The sequence below is a fragment of the Petromyzon marinus genome, chromosome 1 (genome assembly GCF_048934315.1).
Source record: "Petromyzon marinus isolate PM22_M1 ecotype Great Lakes invasive population chromosome 1, UKy_Petmar_22M1.pri1.0, whole genome shotgun sequence".
Taxonomy (NCBI): domain Eukaryota; kingdom Metazoa; phylum Chordata; class Hyperoartia; order Petromyzontiformes; family Petromyzontidae; genus Petromyzon; species Petromyzon marinus.
In genome coordinates, this window is record NC_133667.1 from 31815252 (window position 1) to 31832217 (window position 16966).

Here is a 16966-nt window from a genome sequence, read left to right on the forward strand (position 1 = left end):
TGACACTGGCAATACCCCTAGGTATTACAGAGATGTATTGCAATTGCCTGTATCACCCTGCACTATTGGAGAGCCCTAATCTGTAAAAGCTGCTTGGGTCGTCTATGACACTCGAAAGCACAGGGGGATTACCATTTAATTTGCTGTTCTTGATTCGTCCCTTGCTTGACGGTGGAATATGCAGGTAACATAACTTCAGTAATCAGTCATTCATATGCAGTGAGATACACAAATATACACAGAGTCTACCAAACATTGTGGTTCATTCATTATAAATCTATGAAGAGCAAATAGTAGATGTATTATTTTTATTCCTTATTGTACATTAAGAAAATAATACAATCTGGTGATTATATAGCTAGACAACGCCAATTTAATGCATCTCAGTGGATGAATATACAGAAGTTTGAATGAAAAGCAAATGGAATTATGGGATTCAACTCGGACCAAAATTTGCGTCTTTGGGTTTCTGTCATCCATCGGACAAAAAAAGAATTGTTCCTTTGTCAAGCATTTACAAAAGTAATAGAGCTTTATAATGGCCAAGCTGCAGAATTATGGAAATGGATGAAGACAAACATTTCTGTGAATAAAATGGAAGCATTTTTAAATGCATTATTTTGAAATTGCATGCCAGCGTGAAAGTACATGTTTTAAAAATGCCTTCCTATTGTAATGTTATCAATATCGACTTCATGATTTATGATAAACGGGCATTTAATAGGAAAGAGAACATCCATTATATCAGCACAACCTAGTTTGAGTGTCTGGGATTTTTTTTTTTATAAGTGAAAAACCATTAAAATTATTACTTGTTGAAAAGTTTTGCCGCTTGCAAATTAATTATTGATCTTTAGAAGTATATTTAAACAAAACAAGTTAGCAAAATCAGTAATCAAAGAAAAACTAAAATATGTTTTAAATCTTACATTTAAAAAATCGACTGCCTAATAGGATGGTACTAAAAGGCCCAATAGGTTTCTTTGTGTGCAGGATATTAACGATGATTAAAAAACAGTTTTTTTGCTGTGATTTATGCCGTCTCAAATAAAATAACCATGCAGTTGAAGTTTAAACTACATTTTGGCTGTGCAAATATAAAGTTTTTTTGCAAGGTCCCTGGTAAAATGTCCATAAATAATTACTGATAATGCATACTGTCGGGTGGGGTGGTGACCCATTGGTTAGCATGCTGTGCTATGAACCTGATGAGCAGAGTTCGATTGTCAGCGATGGCTGACATGAATTATATCTGAATTGATCCCTCAGCCATCCTGATAACAACCCCCACTGGCCTTCTTGGTGAAGTATTGAAATTCGACAATAATTTAAAGTATGCCTTTTTTTGTACGCCTTTTGGCGTCCTCTGGTCTCTAACACCGTTTAAGATGAGGCTCAAAATAAAGGTGTCTCTGGTGTGGACCAATCAGTTTCAAGGACAATGCATATATTATCAGAGTGTTTTTTTTGTTGTTTGCATTTTGACCACAAGTATTGTGGTTAATGCAGACATGATTCCTTGTAAAATTGTTTAAGTTTGGTGTTTTAACAACTTAACACCTGTTTTGTTGCCAGATGAAAGGGAAAAAACGTATTCTCAATTTAAAGGGTTTTTTAAATCTCCAGTCTTATGAGGGTTGTCTGCATAAAATAATGGATTTGCATACAGTGAGGGAAAAAAGTATTTTATCCCCTGCTGATTTTGTACGTTTGCCCACTGACAAAGAAATGATCAGTCTATCATTTTAATGATAGGTTTATTTGAACAGTGAGAGACAGAATAACAAGAAAATCCAGAAAAACGCATGTCAAAAATGTTATAAATTGATTTGCATTTTAATGAAGGAAATAAGTAGTTGACCCCTCTGCAAAACATGACTTAGTACTTGGTGGCAAAACCCTTGTTGACAATCACAGAGGTCAGACGTTTCTTGTAGTTGGGTACCAGGTTTGCACACATCTCAGGAGGGATTTTGTCCCACTCCTCTTTGCAGATCTTTTCCACATCATTAAGGTTTCGAGGCTGACATTTGGTAACTCGAACCTTCAGCTCCGTTCACAGATTTTCTATGGGATTAAAGTCTGGAGCCACTCCTTTGTTGCCTTGGCCGTGTGTTTTAGGTCATTGTCATGCTGGAATACCCATCCACGACCCATTTTCAATGCCCTGGTTGAGGGAACGAGGTTCTCACCCAAGTTTGACGGTACATGGCCCCATCCATCGTCCCTTTGATGTGGTGAAGTTGTCCTGTCCCCTTAGCAGAAAAACACCCCCAAAGCATAATGTTTCCACCTCCATGTTTGACAGTGGGGATGGTGTTCTTGGGGTCATAGGCAGCATTCCTCCTCCTCCAAACACCGCGAGTTGAGTTGATGCCAAAGAGCTCCATTTTGGTCTCATCTGACCACAACACTTTCACCCAGTTATCCTCTGAATCATTCAGATGCTCATTGGCAAACTTCAGACGGGCATGTATATGTGCTTTCTTGAGCAGGGGGACCTTGCGGGCGCTGCAGGATTTCAGTCCTTCACGGCGTAGTGTGTTACCAATTGTTTTCTTGGTGACTATGGTCCCAGCTGCCTTGAGATCATTGGCAAGATCCTCCCGTGTAGTTCTGGGCTGATTCCTCACCGTTCTCATGATCATTGCAACTCCACGAGGTGAGATCTTGCATGGAGCCCCAGGCCGAGGGAGATTGACAGTTCTTTTGTGTTTCTTCCATTTGCGAATAATCACACCAACTATTGTCACCTTCTCACCAAGCTGCTTGGCAATGGTCTTGTAGCCCATTCCAGCCTTGTGTAGGTCTACAATCTTGTCCCTGACATCCTTGGAGAGCTCTTTGGTCTTGGCCATGGTGGAGAGTTTGGAATCTGATTGATTGCTTATGTGGACAGGTGTCTTTTATACAGGTAACAAGCTGAGATTAGGAGCACTCCCTTTAAGAGTGTGCTCCTAATCTCAGCTCGTTACCTGTATAAAAGACACCTGGGAGTCAGACATCTTTCTGATTGAGAGGGGGCCAAATGCTTATTTCCCTCATTAAAATGCAAATCAATTTATAACATTTTTGACATGCGTTTTTCTGGATTTTCTTGTTATTCTGTCTCTCACTGTTCAAATAAACCTATCATTAAAATGATAGACTGATCATTTCTTTATCAGTGGGCAAACGTACAAAATCAGCAGGGGATAAAATACTTTTTTTCCCTCACTGTATGCAAATCCATTATTTTATGCAGACAACCCTCGTAAGACTGGAGATTAAAAAACCCTTTAAATTGAGAATACGTTTTCCCCTTTCATCTGGCAACAAAACAGGTGTTAAGTTGTTAAAACACCAAACTGAAACATTTTTACAAGGAATCATGTCTGCATTATGACCCAAAACACACGGCCAAGGCAACAAAGGAGTGGCTCAAGAAGAAGCACATTAAGGTCCTGGAGTGGCCTAGCCAGTCTCCAGACCTTAATCCCATAGAAAATCTGTGTAGGGAGCTGAAGGTTCGAGTTGCCAAACGTCAGCCTCGAAACCTTAATGACTTGGAGATCCCTCCTGAGATGTTTGCAAACCTGGTGGCCAACTACAAGAAACGTCTGACCTCTGTGATTGCCAACAAGGGTTTTGCCACCAAGTACTAAGTCATGTTTTGCAGAGGGGTCAAATACTTATTTCCCTCATTAAAATACAAATCAATTTATAACATTTTTTACATGCATTTTTCTGGATTTTTTTGTTATTCTCTCACTGTTCAAATAAACCTACCATTAAAATTATCGACTGATCATTTCTTTGTCAGTGGGCAAACGTACAAAATCAGCAGGGGATCAAATACTTTTTTCTCTCACTGTATCATATTTTGAACTATACAATGCTCAATATATTAACATTATTTGTGATCGTATGTCGTAATGGGCTGAGTAGTGGGTACAATGATTAGCATGCTGCTATGAGCCCAGTGATCTGAGTTTGATTCCAAGCTACAACTAATATCAGTGGTGAGTAATATTTGAACCCCCACCCTCCTTCACCAACCCATCAAGACCAGCGTTGTGAAGTGACAATCCGAATCAGATTATGTATTTATGCTGGAGAAATCCGATGAGCTATGAAGCTCTATGACCCACACGGAATGTAAATGCCTTCTTCCAGAAGTGGATAGACAAAGGGCTGTACGTAACTTTTTGTTTCATTGTTAGAATATGCTACTCAGATGTTTATTTTCAATTTACCAAAGATATGTCCTTTTTATACTCCTAACCTATGCCTAAGTTTTAATGACACGAACCAAGAGGCTGCTGTATAACTTTTGTTTTGCTCAGAAAACTCGAAACTGTACATTGTCATCAGTTTGTCCTTGTCACCGCAATGTTTGTCTGGCAAACACACATCGTAAAATATTATATATATAAAAAAAAAGTTTGGCTGACTGGTGCGTGGGCGGTGAAGTGTGCAGTGAATCTTTCAGAATCGGCATATTTATTTAAACTGGAGGAATCCGATGAGCTGTGTGAAGCTCTTTTTCACGGATGTTCTGTGGTGTTGTTACTGCTCACATCTGCCTGATGATGTCACTTGTATCACACTTGCATCTCATCTGACAGTGTGCGTCATACTGACCTCCCCTAACCCCACTCCCCCACCCTCCAACCCGGCTGTTTATCTCACGCAAATGTGTGGGCAGTGCTTTGTCTAGAGAAAAAATCTTAGACGTTGAAAATGTAACAATAGCCTTGTGTAATGTGTGTGCAAAACTTTATGCAAATTAAGACTTGGGGCGATTACATTTATAATTGGTTATTAAAAGATGAAGGTAAGATTTACATATAAGTCATGATATAAGAAATAGCCCTAAAGGAAGAGAAATTAAATATGGGCAGCATTGAAATATACAAAAAGATGAACTCACAATAGTAATTGATAACATATATAAAAAAAAACGAATGTATAATTTTTCATTATGATAAATATTTTTTATATTTGCATTATCATACAATGCCGTGAGAATTTCCATCAGCACACTTGCATCTTTTTTTAATTTCCTCAAATTGTGCGCTTGCGTGTTAGGCCGCTCTAAAGAACAGGCAGCTTGACACAGTGGATTTTTTTCTCAAGAGCCAAGAAAACTTGTTTGATGTGAGGGAGGGTCAAACAACATTGACGCAACTGAAAGGTATGATCTGGCGTATTCAATAATGCAGTCAATAGACGGTTATTTAGCACGTAAACAGATTTATAGCGTGGTTTTCCACGTAAAATGTTAAATTCAGCAAATTGTGCTCGGCGTGATGATTTATGGATATCTTGTGTTAAGAGTTACACCAAGACGTTTTGATTTATGTGTAATCTCCAGCCCACACTAAATACGCTTGCCATTTGCGCCGTCATTTTATGGCTGCGTATTTTTCTTTTTGGATGGTTCAATCTGCATATACGCACGGATCAGATTAAACAGCCGCTAAACCGTGTGAATGGCAATGTTGATTGCGTGCATGCCAATTCCAGGCCTCCAGGATCTGGTCCCTGCACTCGAGGTGCTGCGTCACGCCGTTGCGGGGAGCAGCGCGGATGCGTCGTCCCAGCCATTTGCCGAGCAGCTCTTGCACCGCGCGCTCGGTTTCCTTCACACCCAACTGCGCCGGCTGTACGACCCCACTCCCAGTACGTTACCACTCTCACACACACTTTGTGAAAGGCCCAACGCGGAAGATCCGTGGGTTTGATCTTCCACGAAGCTCATGGGATAGCCTAAACCGCATCTGCATAAACCATGGCAGACGCCATGGATACCTGGCATTACCCATGGTTTGCTGATCTCGTCAAGGAACACACACCATCGCGCAAACTGTGGTTCATTCTCGCGGTGGGTTTTGGCTAGCCATCAAACAAAGTCAGTCAGTGCATCGCGCAATTTCGGATGCACTTCTGGAGCCGTCTGGAATGTTCTTGCTATATTAGGAAGCTACTGGAGCTATCCACTTATAAATCTAGATTGAAAATTAATTTCTTTAAAACTACTTTTTGTGTTTTAGTTTTTTGTCCTCCCCCACATCTCCGATTAGCACGGTTGGCTAACGCACGGTGCGAAAGAAGTTCAACATACATGCATAATTGGAAAATTAAAAACTCTCCAGTGTGCAACTGTGGTCATCCAGAACCGCCCATACAATATATCACGACACAATGCCTGATCCACAAATACAAAGGAGACATCACAGTGGTTATTTGCATCTCCATCAGCTATATGAACGAAGAAGACCACTTAATGCAAGGAAATTGTTCGAAGAAGTTGTGCATCTCTAGCCACAGTGGGCATTTGATGACACTTTCTACAGTGAATTTGTGTAAACTGAGCTGAGCCTAGTCGTGTGCGTGCGTGTGGTGGGTTGTACTTGTATATTTGCAATACAGCGCTCTGGAAGCAAGGGCTGTGGTTGGTGGATTTCATAGGTTTGTGTGAAATGCCCTAAATGGCTATAGAACAGCAAGTGGGTTTGTGAACGTCCTGTGTTGATATTCAAACATGTCTTTATCGAAAATTGGTTTCATAGTGAAAAGAAATGGTTTCATTTGGTTTATGATCGCATACACACTTTTTAAACGTTTTACTAAAAAATAAACAAGTAAATAGTAAGCCCCTGTACGTTCGTTTGAGTGTTGTGATTCGATTCATGAACAGATTTCTTATCTTGTAGTGAATGTATATGCCTCTAGCAGGTGCAGAGGGTCACGTGACCCCATTATAAACATGGTGGACGCATATAAAACAAACAATTCCTACACGCTTTATTGGGCGCACGTATTGTCAACATAGTAATCTCCCCAAAATTGACACCACGGCTCCTTTTTTTGTCTCTCGAGGCCTCGACCAGCACCAGGAGAAGTGTGCACAGCTCCTGATGGGATTCCTTATTGAGCTGCGGCAGTACATGCGGCGCTACCCGTGGCGGCAGGACGAGGAGGAGGAGGAGGAGGAACACGGAGGTGGTGGTGGCGGCCACGCGGGTAGCGGAGAGTCGAACGAGGAAATCTTGGACCTGCCCGGCACTGAACACTGGGATGAGCTCCCCACTGATGTGAGTGTCACTGCCTTGCTGCTTCGTGCCCTTGTGCCGTGCCGCTTGACTGTTGTTCTCTTGCGAGTTTAATTTCTTGAAGTAGACCAGGGGGTGAGGAAACATTTGCTTACTTCGGGCTTTTAAAAAAATACCTTTTTTGTAGGCCATACATTAAGACACACACACATTCCTAGGTCATTATTGTCTTCGCAAGAGGCTCCTGCAGTGAGAGACGTGACAGAATACTGAAATGAAAAAAAATGCAGTCTTATTGCCCTCTAATATATGATCATTATAGCTAAGATACTTACCATGATGGATAGATATAATTAGTGGCCAATTTCATTATTAAATTAAGTCGTGGGTCATATTTGGCCTACAGGCTAAAGGTTCCCCACGCTTATAGACATTTTGCCAATTATTAACGTATTAGACGTCGCATTGCTTGTTGCAGCAGAGTCACGTGGTGCATAATGGTCAGAAAGTAAAGTAAACAGCATTAAAAAGAGACTCATAATCTTAATGAGATTTTCATTATCATTGTCCTCAACAGCCATAATCTATCCATTGCTAGGTGATGAACTCTCCTAATTGTCACCATGAGCTCTTACCTGGTTGCAAATAACATAACGGGTCATGTAAAAGGAAACTGGGAGTGCATTCTGTCACTGATGGGAAAACAAAGATCTTGATGGTTCGCTGACTCGGCTTCAAAAGAAGATTATGATTGATAGGGTGATTTGTCTGGAAAGGGTCAGTGGGGTTTTGTTGACTATTGGTACAACACTGTGTTTTGATAGAGGAAGAGGGATGATGCCTTATATTCATAGAGGAGACCTCTGAAACTTCACGATATTCGTTTACTGTTAGTAACATCAAAATAAATGATCCTTTTCGGTTAATTAACCTGCAATTAATGATGTAAGATATTGCATCTTCCTGGGGCTTATGTTATAGACGTATTAGTCTGAAAACACTTGGATACTTTAAAAACAGCTTTTGCTTAAGATTGTTAACTGCTTGTGATCAGGCCATTTAGATGGTGCAAGTGTTTTTTTCCCCCGAACCATTTAATGTTGATTAAAATTGCATCTTTCATGTCCAGTCTGCAATCGTGAAAGCACATGTTCAAAGTGTACAGTACCTTGCAACTTCTGTGCCTGTGGATACGTGTTGGTTATTCCAACGGCAAAATACAATGTAGCATTGCAAAACAACAAATGAGAAGATATTGCCATGGGTTGCTGGAGGGTAGGGGTACTTTGCGATTTGTGAGTTAGTCTGCTTCACCCGCAGTCCATCACAGGGGAGCAAAAACCTGTCTCGTATATCGGAATCCCTTATTGAAGTGACTAGTCAGTGTCATGCAGTGTACAGCGGAACTGATCACGCATTCATAATTGTAACTGCAAATATTTCTGCTGCAGCATCTTGCCACCACGAGTGATAGAGGAAGACGGATGACTCCTTATATTAATAGACGAGACCTCTGAAACTTCACGATATACGTTTACTGTTAGTAACATCAAAATAAATTATCCTTTTCGGTGAATTAACCTGCAATTAATGATGTAAGATATTGCATCTTCCTGGGGCTTATGTTAATGACTTATTAGTCTGAAAACACTTGGATACTTTAAAAACAGCTTTTGCTTAAGATTGTTAACTGCTTGTGATCAGGCCATTTAGATGGTGCAAGTGTTTTTCCCCCGAACCTTTTAATGTTGATTAAAATTGCATCTTTCATGTCCAGTCTGCAATCGTGAAAGCACATGTTCAAAGTGTACAGTACCTTGCCACTTCTGTGCCTGTGGATACGTGTTGATTATTCCAACGGCAAAATACAATGTAGCATTGCAAAACAACAAATGAGAAGATATTGCCATGGGTTGCTGGAGGGTAGGGGTACTTTGTCTGCGATTTGTGAGTTAGTCTGCTTCACCCGCAGTCCATCACAGGGGAGCAAAAACCTGTCTCGTATATCGGAATCCCTTATTTAAGTGACTAGTCAGTGTCATACAGTGTACAGCGGAACTGATCACGCATTCATAATTGTAACTAAATATTGCTGCTGCAGCATCTTGCCACCACGAATGCCTGTAAAAAAAGATATGACGATATGGCTGCTGGGAAGATAGCGATGGAAAGAAAGTACCGATTGTGGCTGCTGCCTTCTGGCTGCTGCATTCAATTTCTGTTCCTTTGTCGGGGATCCTCGGAAGTCGTGTGGGTTGCTCGATTGTTCATGATGGGGCTTAATACAGTGAAGCTAATGTGTAGACCTTATAGGGGGAAATGTACTTCATCAACAAGGGGTGGTCATACTCTTCGGTTTTTTCGGTAAAGTCACGTAGGTAAAACTATAGAATAAAATAATAAATGAAAAAACAACAAAATTAGCCCATCGTTGCCTACCAGCCCACACCCCGCCCCCACACTCGCCATGGGCCCCTCTCCCTCCATGCCCCGCGACTATATAATCCCTCGTCACAGCCATCTCTGAGACACACTTAAGCGTTTGTGCTTTCGCTACTTTGTCCCAACCTGAAGAAGGACACTTGTGTTGCGCCCGAAACGTCGTGAATTAATTTAGTCGTTTTTTTCATTTATTCCTTTATTTTATAGTTTTACCTACGTTACTCTACGTGACTTTACCAAATAGAACCAAAGAGTATTTACCGAAAAAACCAAAGAGTATGAATCCTTGCAGTCACAAAAGCTTCAAATCAAGGGGTGGTCAATAGGTTTCGACATTGGCACATTACAAGGATAGTGTGAGCCATTTATGGATTCTTATCTTATTTTATATTCCGAGTGCCTTAGCTCAAGCCACTTAACCTAATTTTAAAAGCAGTAACACAATTGAGTTACTCAGATGGCAGGGGAGTGAGTGACCGCAACAGAGGACACATAGGGATCACAAAAGAGCAGGGCGAGGAGAGGAAAGAGGAAGAGAGGGGCAATGGAGAAGAGGTGAGCTTTGAGGGAGGAACGGAAGGAGGTTAAGATGGGGACTGCTTAATGTACAGGAGAAGTTTAGTCCAGTGGGGAGGGGTGCAATGAGAGAGAAAGATCGAAAACGAGATTTGGTATGGAGGAGGGACAAGAGGGAAGATTGGAAATGCAGAGGACGAGAGGGGACAAAAGGAGATGAGAGAGGCAAGATTAGGTGGGTAAAGGCCATGGAGAGATTTAAAGATGAGTGTAAGGTATTTGAAAAGACAGCGGGTGTAGCCAACATGAAGCCAGGGAAGTTAAAGGAGGAGAGGTGAATCGTGAGGATCAAATGGGAGATTGAAAATAATCCGCACGGAAGCAATTTTCCATTTGTTGGAGGAGATCGCAAGAGCTTCGGTACGGAGACCAAGAAGAGAATTGCAGAAGTTCTCCAGATGGGTTCAGACCAGAGCATGCACCAGGAGTTTGGTTGGCAGAAAGTGAAATGAGAGTGCGGATTTTCCTGTAGATGCGAGTCGTAGCTACGATATGTGGAGAGAAAAGTGAGCGAAGAATCAAAGGTTGAGGGCAGAGGGAAGCAGGAGCGAGAGAGAAAGGAGAGAAGCAGATGGTGGGAATGGGAGAGTGGGAGACCGGAAAGAAAATGAAATGATGTTTTGGAAAGATTGAGAGAGAGAGAGAAAATAAAGCCTGTACACATGTATGTTGAACTTCTTTCGCACCATACGTAGCCACCCGTGCGATGATATAATCAGAGGTGCGGCAAGCGTCATCCAGAATTGTATGGTAGCTCGGCTGGAGGAGATTTGAGAGGAAATGTGAGGGGGGCGAAAGATAGCAAGGAGATGAAGATGTGGGTCACGTTGGCAAAGGAATGGTGAGGAAAGTATAAAGAGGAGATGACAGATTCAAGGGGTGAAAAATATAGAGTGAGGGACCCAGACCTGAATCCTGCAGAACACCAACATTGAGAGGGGGGTGGGGAAGAGGGTTGAGGATTGAAGGAGATTGACGATGTGCGAGAAGAAAGGTAAGGCTTGAGCCAAAAGAGTTTCAGTTTAGTTTCAGTTTCTTTATTTTGGTATAGCCCTGTGAGCCATCCGGCTTCTTGAATCGGGTGCAACCACAACAAAACAAAAGCAAAAACACGAACAAGAAAAAACATCTTAGAGTGCGAGTGCCGGAGATGCCGAGGTCGGAGAGAGTGGAAACAAGAGTGGGGGTGATCAACGGTGTCAAGGTTTAAGGAAGTGTCAAGAAGAATGAGAATTGAAGAAAGACTGGCATTGAAGGAGTTTGCAAGATGGTTCTCGACATTGAGAAGGGCTGTTTTGGTGGAATATAGAGGGGTCTATGACAAGTATTGCTTTGAGGTATGGCTTAGGAATAAGCCTAGCGTTTATACCTGTGTGACCGTTTTTTTTAAATATTGCATTCTAAATGTTTTGGCTGTTGTAGAATAAAAGTTTATTACAATGCTTGATTCACATGTAAATAGTTGCATAACCCATATCCATTCTCAGTGCATCTTGGCTTGTATGTTTTGGAATTGGATGGAAGCGCATCAGCACGTAGATTTACAGCACTGGAAAAGGGATTTTATGCGAGATTAATGCGGTGTATGTAGACCGGTCTTCCATTTCAGTCTCACAGATGTCAAACAAGATTTGACTGACATCTTTTTTTTACTTCCGTGATCTTCATAACTTCCCTATAAATTTCCTGCAATAGACTCTCAAAAAATTACAGCCGTTCAAAACGTAAGATTTTCACGGCCGGCACTTAAAATGCACACGCACGTAATCGTCGAAAAAACGATATGCCCCGTGCCCCAAACTCAAAACGGCAGCTAGTGTTCTCCTCCGCAACCCGTGGTCCATGCAGACTGTAGCGTGCCCCTTTTCCCTGAGGCTTTGTCTCATTTTACCCCATCCACACTAGCTAATTTTGAAGTTTGTTTGACAGGCAGTATAGCTCTTTCTCTCACCACCTGCTTGTTCTGGTTAGTTCCGGGTGTATTTTTCATTATTGTTCAAGTTTCTATATCTACATTGGGCGAGAGTGCGCACGGTTGAACAAGAGGAGACGAAAAGCGAGCACATTTCATGTTGTGCAAGGACTTGCTGCTCGCACTATTGTTTTCCAGATGTGCGGGAAGGGATACCAAAAAATATGTAGTGAGTTAATTGCTGCCATGGTTGCTTTCCCACGTTGATATTTTGGTAAGGGAGTAAAGCATCGGGAAATGAACACCCCGAAATCGAGTGCCTCGTTTGAAAATTTTGACAGGTGTGACCCTATATTCTTAGCTGTTTCAATTAAACACGGCAATAATTTGTTCGGTCTTTGTCAGGAGTTTAATATATGCAAATAGTTGTTGTTTGTACCACTTAAAATTTATGACAGGCTGAAACGATTGCCGCATTATTCTTTCCATTGTTGATGGGTCATGTCATGCTATTTTTATGCAAGAGTACGCTCCTCTGTGTTTCAGATTGGAGCTCTGCAGTAAAATGCAGTGTCCTGTACAATACTCACTACCTGTTGACATTTCATTGTATTATACGGTCTCGTTTGATATTGGGAACTGTCGTAAAATTTCAAGATGTCGACACAAAAATAACCCTTGTTTTACACTTATTTGTGTGTTTGAGGTCTCTGTGCACTGACTTAATGTGAATCGCTTCATATCATGCCTCCTCCGCCCTTTGTTTTAATATTGCCTGTATATGTCAAAGGGGTTAGAAGTATCCCTTGTATTTGATGAATAAAAAATGGGCTGGATTTGGCTGATTACCCTTTTAAATTGATATCACTTTAATGTGCCTGAAGTCCTGTTGGTCAGGTTGTTCCTTTCGCACTTAAGGCTGTATCGTATTGAACCTGCATGCTTTCGTTTTCGCAAGTGGTAGTCCATAAACGCTCAATTATATCGCTTGTTGTCCTGTGTAAAATATTTTTCTTAGAAAATCACGACGCGTAAAAGAGTTGTCCTGGAAAAACTATAACTCATGTCAATATTTTTTTTTAAAAACTATGTTTTTTCAATGAAATGCCGAATTTCTATTGTACAGCTGCCCTCCCCCCCCCCCCCCATTGCCACTATAAAGCATCAACCATCGTCTGGGCAGGACATATCTGTTAGAAGGGACGATGACTGATGGTCCAGAATAAAAACGGAGTGGCAGCCAAGGAATGGAATGCGTCTTGAGGGGATGTTTTACCAAGAATATGACGACATCGCTTCATATGCATTTGCTATTTGGATTATTACTTCGCAGGATAGCGTGAGGTGGTAGTGGCTTGGAGAGAGGCCTTCATTCAGCAATGGATTAAACATGGCTGATATCATGACGACTCGCCTCGCGTATGGCTGCACTGTGAACTTTGTGATTCACTCACTCCAACCTAATCTGCCTGCCCTCAATAAAACTCAACTTTTGGAGAATTAACTTTTTGTAGGTTATCACATTTTTCTAGAACTTCCTTGAAAATACAAACAGTATTTGTGCACTTTTCAGGACCTTTTTTTATTGCAACGTATCACTTTTCTGTGGGAGCGTTTGTTTTGTGTTCTTGCTATCCGGATTTATTTTTATACCTTTCCTGTTCATCTGCCTTAACATTGCCTTCATATAAAAATAAAAAACCCTGCTTCTTCCTCTTCATTTACTGCCTTCAAATACATGACCTCAGAGCTTTAAGACTGAGTATAATTTAATTACTTTACAAATCCAGATTGATTATGTGGTCAGCCTATGCATTATTATTTCGTTCTGTTTATAAGGCAGTGTCAATGGAAAAAGATTAAGTTTTGTGCTTGTTGGCAGCCCTTCCAACGCAGCTCCTTATCATCTTGTACTTGTTTTTGCTATGCACAAGTCTGTACAGTATTATACATTCTGTGTTAGTTAATAAGACATTTCAAATCTTCAATGGTTCATAAATGCCCCCCCCCCCCCCCACCGCTTGCATCTTTTACTCAGCAGGTTTGCATGTGATGGGCTAAAGTGTGAGTACTCCCACGTTTTCTGAGACGTTCGATTAGCACGGTTGGCTACATACAGTGCCAAAGAAGTTCAAAGTATGTACATACATACATGTCCTAGCGATCATTGAAGCATCATCCAAAAATACCCTCTGGAAGGGGGGAGGCCCTTACACAAGCTGTGGAGTAGATTTGAGCAATTGCCAAGGCTGCACCTTTACCTTTTGTAAATCCCCTTTCCACTCCGACCATCCATTGCAGGAAGTGATCCGGGATGCTGTGCTCACAAACCAGATCCCTGTGGCTCAGGCGTGGCTACGCATGAGGGGCCACGGGGCCTGGAGGCTCGGCCCCTTCACGAACAGGGGGCTCCACCTGGCCCACTGCGCCCTGCAGGGTGGTGACCTCGGCATGGCCACGAAGCTCATCTTCAACATGGTACCTGCTGCGTGGTCGACGTTAAACATCTCAGGATGACAGCGTTCGAAAAGGAGTTGTCCCTTGTGTATGCTGGATCCATTGTCCAAATTTAATTAAGTACCTGCAGCTCACTGAATTAGGGAAGCCACATTGCAACATTGTCCTCTACTGGCAGGCTGATGTCCACTCTCTGGCTAGTGCTGCTTTCACCTCGTACCTAACAGGGACAGCTGCCACTAGAACTCCCCTGCTGCAGGTCACCTTGAGGTGTTACTGCATGGGAGGCTTGGTATTGAGTGACGATTATGATAGATTTTGCAATTGTAATTCAAATGTATTTTTTTATTTTCCCCCAATTTATATCACAGTTGTGCCATTTACGTTCCCATGTCTCTCCTCCTCGCCTTCCCCAACTCGCATAGCCCAGCATAGTTAAGTATGGTCAAGCAACCCTTACGACCTGCACGTCATGCGGCGACCGTCAACCAGCAGTGGATCGACACGAGGGCTGTATATGTAACAATACCTTGCAGAGATGTGCATTGTACATGACTGTTGTTTGTATCTCATTTGCAGGGATTCGATACAACTGAGCAGTTGTGCAACATTTGTTGTTACACACTGGAGAGAAACCTGCGGGACTTCCTGGTGAGTTTTTTTGGCGTAAGATGCTCCAATCATCCCGTGCAATCGAGGGTACGGTAAATTCCGCGGGGAGCCCTCCCAGCATGCGGCGCATGACGAGCATGTCCTCCATTAGCTGCCGCCCGTTCATCAAGGTCGCCTGTCCTTCATTTGTGCACTTTGGTTTGTCAAACAGAGTGCTGCTAATCATTCTATAGACAGAGGGGTCGACACACGCATCGCCCGCAAATTGTCAACTGCTGCTCCAGGCCTCTGCATTTGTGCAGTTGTGTATTTAACATAACTTGTGATCAGTATTTAATCGTTTCATCATTTCTGTTTTAGCATTCTAACCATGTGTGTGTGTCGCTTGGAAAGGTTGAAAAGTTAATTGAGGCGGGTTCTCTCGGAGTGAAATAACTACCATTGAATTTGTACGTCGCTGAATTTGTCAGGGGAGTGGTAGTTGTGACGTGCTGCGCTACGAAGCTGGCAACCCGAGTTCGATTCCCGCTCGCAGCTAACACCAGTGGCGATTATCTGCACCGGTCATGGGCCTCTCCCAGGTCAACTCGGCCGCAAATGAGTACCTAGTGTGTGGTATGTAAATGTCATCACTGGGGAGACATAGGTGGCCGGGCGTGGTGTTGGTCACTCCCTCGTTTTTCATGCCGGCCTTCATAGGTGCTCTCGCTTAACAGCACTTGCCCCCGACCATATATATAAACTATACGGGGGATCTTTGTCTTTGTCGTTTGCAAAGGTTGAGAAGTTGATTGAGGCAGATTCGCTGACCCAGAGCGAAATAACGACCGCCGAATTTGTACGTCGTGTGGAGTCGCTCTACGCTCCCCGCACGGAGGATGATGACATTGGCAAGGGGACGGCGAGGAGCTCAACGTGAGTCCCTGCACAAAAACCGAATTACTTTAAAAACATTCCTGGGATCTGTCGGCTAAGAAAACATCAATACGCTAGTTTAAAATGTGAGCCCCACCACCCTCCATCCCCCCCCTCACACCGTTTCGCCAACACATCCACCCTGGCCTCTCGGCTGCACGCTCCGGCAAGAAAAGATTTGGAGAATTCGATACAGAGAAGACTAAACAAATAACGGTGATGATTAACAAGCAAACTAGGTGAAGAAATATTTGATTGGAAACAATGATTATTTTGTTAACGTCATCACTTTTTATCTGAAGTATTACTGTAGCGGTAGTTTGCTGTGAAAATGAGAAAATGCCACCCGTTTAATTATTTTAATTTATAAACGCACGTCAAAAAAATAGGTCGCGGAAAAAAAGACATCCCGTTGATGTGATGCCTGAAATGACACCAAATGAAGCCTAATTACATTCTGAGAAATTGAAGCATGTAACATTTTGAGAGCCAGGACCGAAGAGAGAAAAAAAAGAGGAAGCACAGGGGGAGAGAGAGAAGGAAAAAAAAGTTAAAAGCATAATGGCCAGGGACCTCAGCGGAGAGAGTTCAAATAGAGTGGGCTGGGCTGTGAAGCCCACGAGGTCACAGCTCACAAAGAAGCAGTGGGGACTTAATGTCACTGAATTACCCCTTTCTCAGAGAGGGTATAGTGTTCTTGTGATTCTGCTGGATTTCACCTATGTATTTTGAGGTGAATTTGAGCATAAAAAGGTTTTAAATATTTAACCGAGTTTACGTTTTATTTTCATTTTAAATGTAATAGAATACATTCCGATTATTTTTAAATGTCAGCTGAATACAAAATTGGGTTACGTGGGGATTTTTTGTCATTGTCAACATTTAACTTTAGGCATTGTTATTTGTGCTGTATTTAAAACATATATTAGCAGTAATAATAGGGTTTTTCCCCTTTTTTTGGCAACAAAACTGAAACCTTTTTACAAGGATTCATGTTTGCATTAACCACAATACC

At 42.1% G+C, this 16966-nt stretch overlaps 1 protein-coding gene across 3 annotated transcripts in view; it reads left to right on the forward strand.

Annotated features, from left to right (window-relative positions):
* SPG11 (SPG11 vesicle trafficking associated, spatacsin) overlaps positions 1-16966 on the forward strand; it is a 115076-nt gene that overhangs the window by 23809 nt on the left and 74301 nt on the right. For all 3 annotated transcript variants that reach the window (XM_032949337.2, XM_032949347.2, XM_076067078.1), the window contains 6 exons: positions 5071-5176; positions 5509-5664; positions 6865-7079; positions 14269-14445; positions 15004-15075; positions 15815-15951. In XM_032949337.2, coding sequence (XP_032805228.2) covers positions 5071-5176; positions 5509-5664; positions 6865-7079; positions 14269-14445; positions 15004-15075; positions 15815-15951 — 863 coding nt within the window. The remainder of the gene's footprint in view (positions 1-5070; positions 5177-5508; positions 5665-6864; positions 7080-14268; positions 14446-15003; positions 15076-15814; positions 15952-16966) is intronic.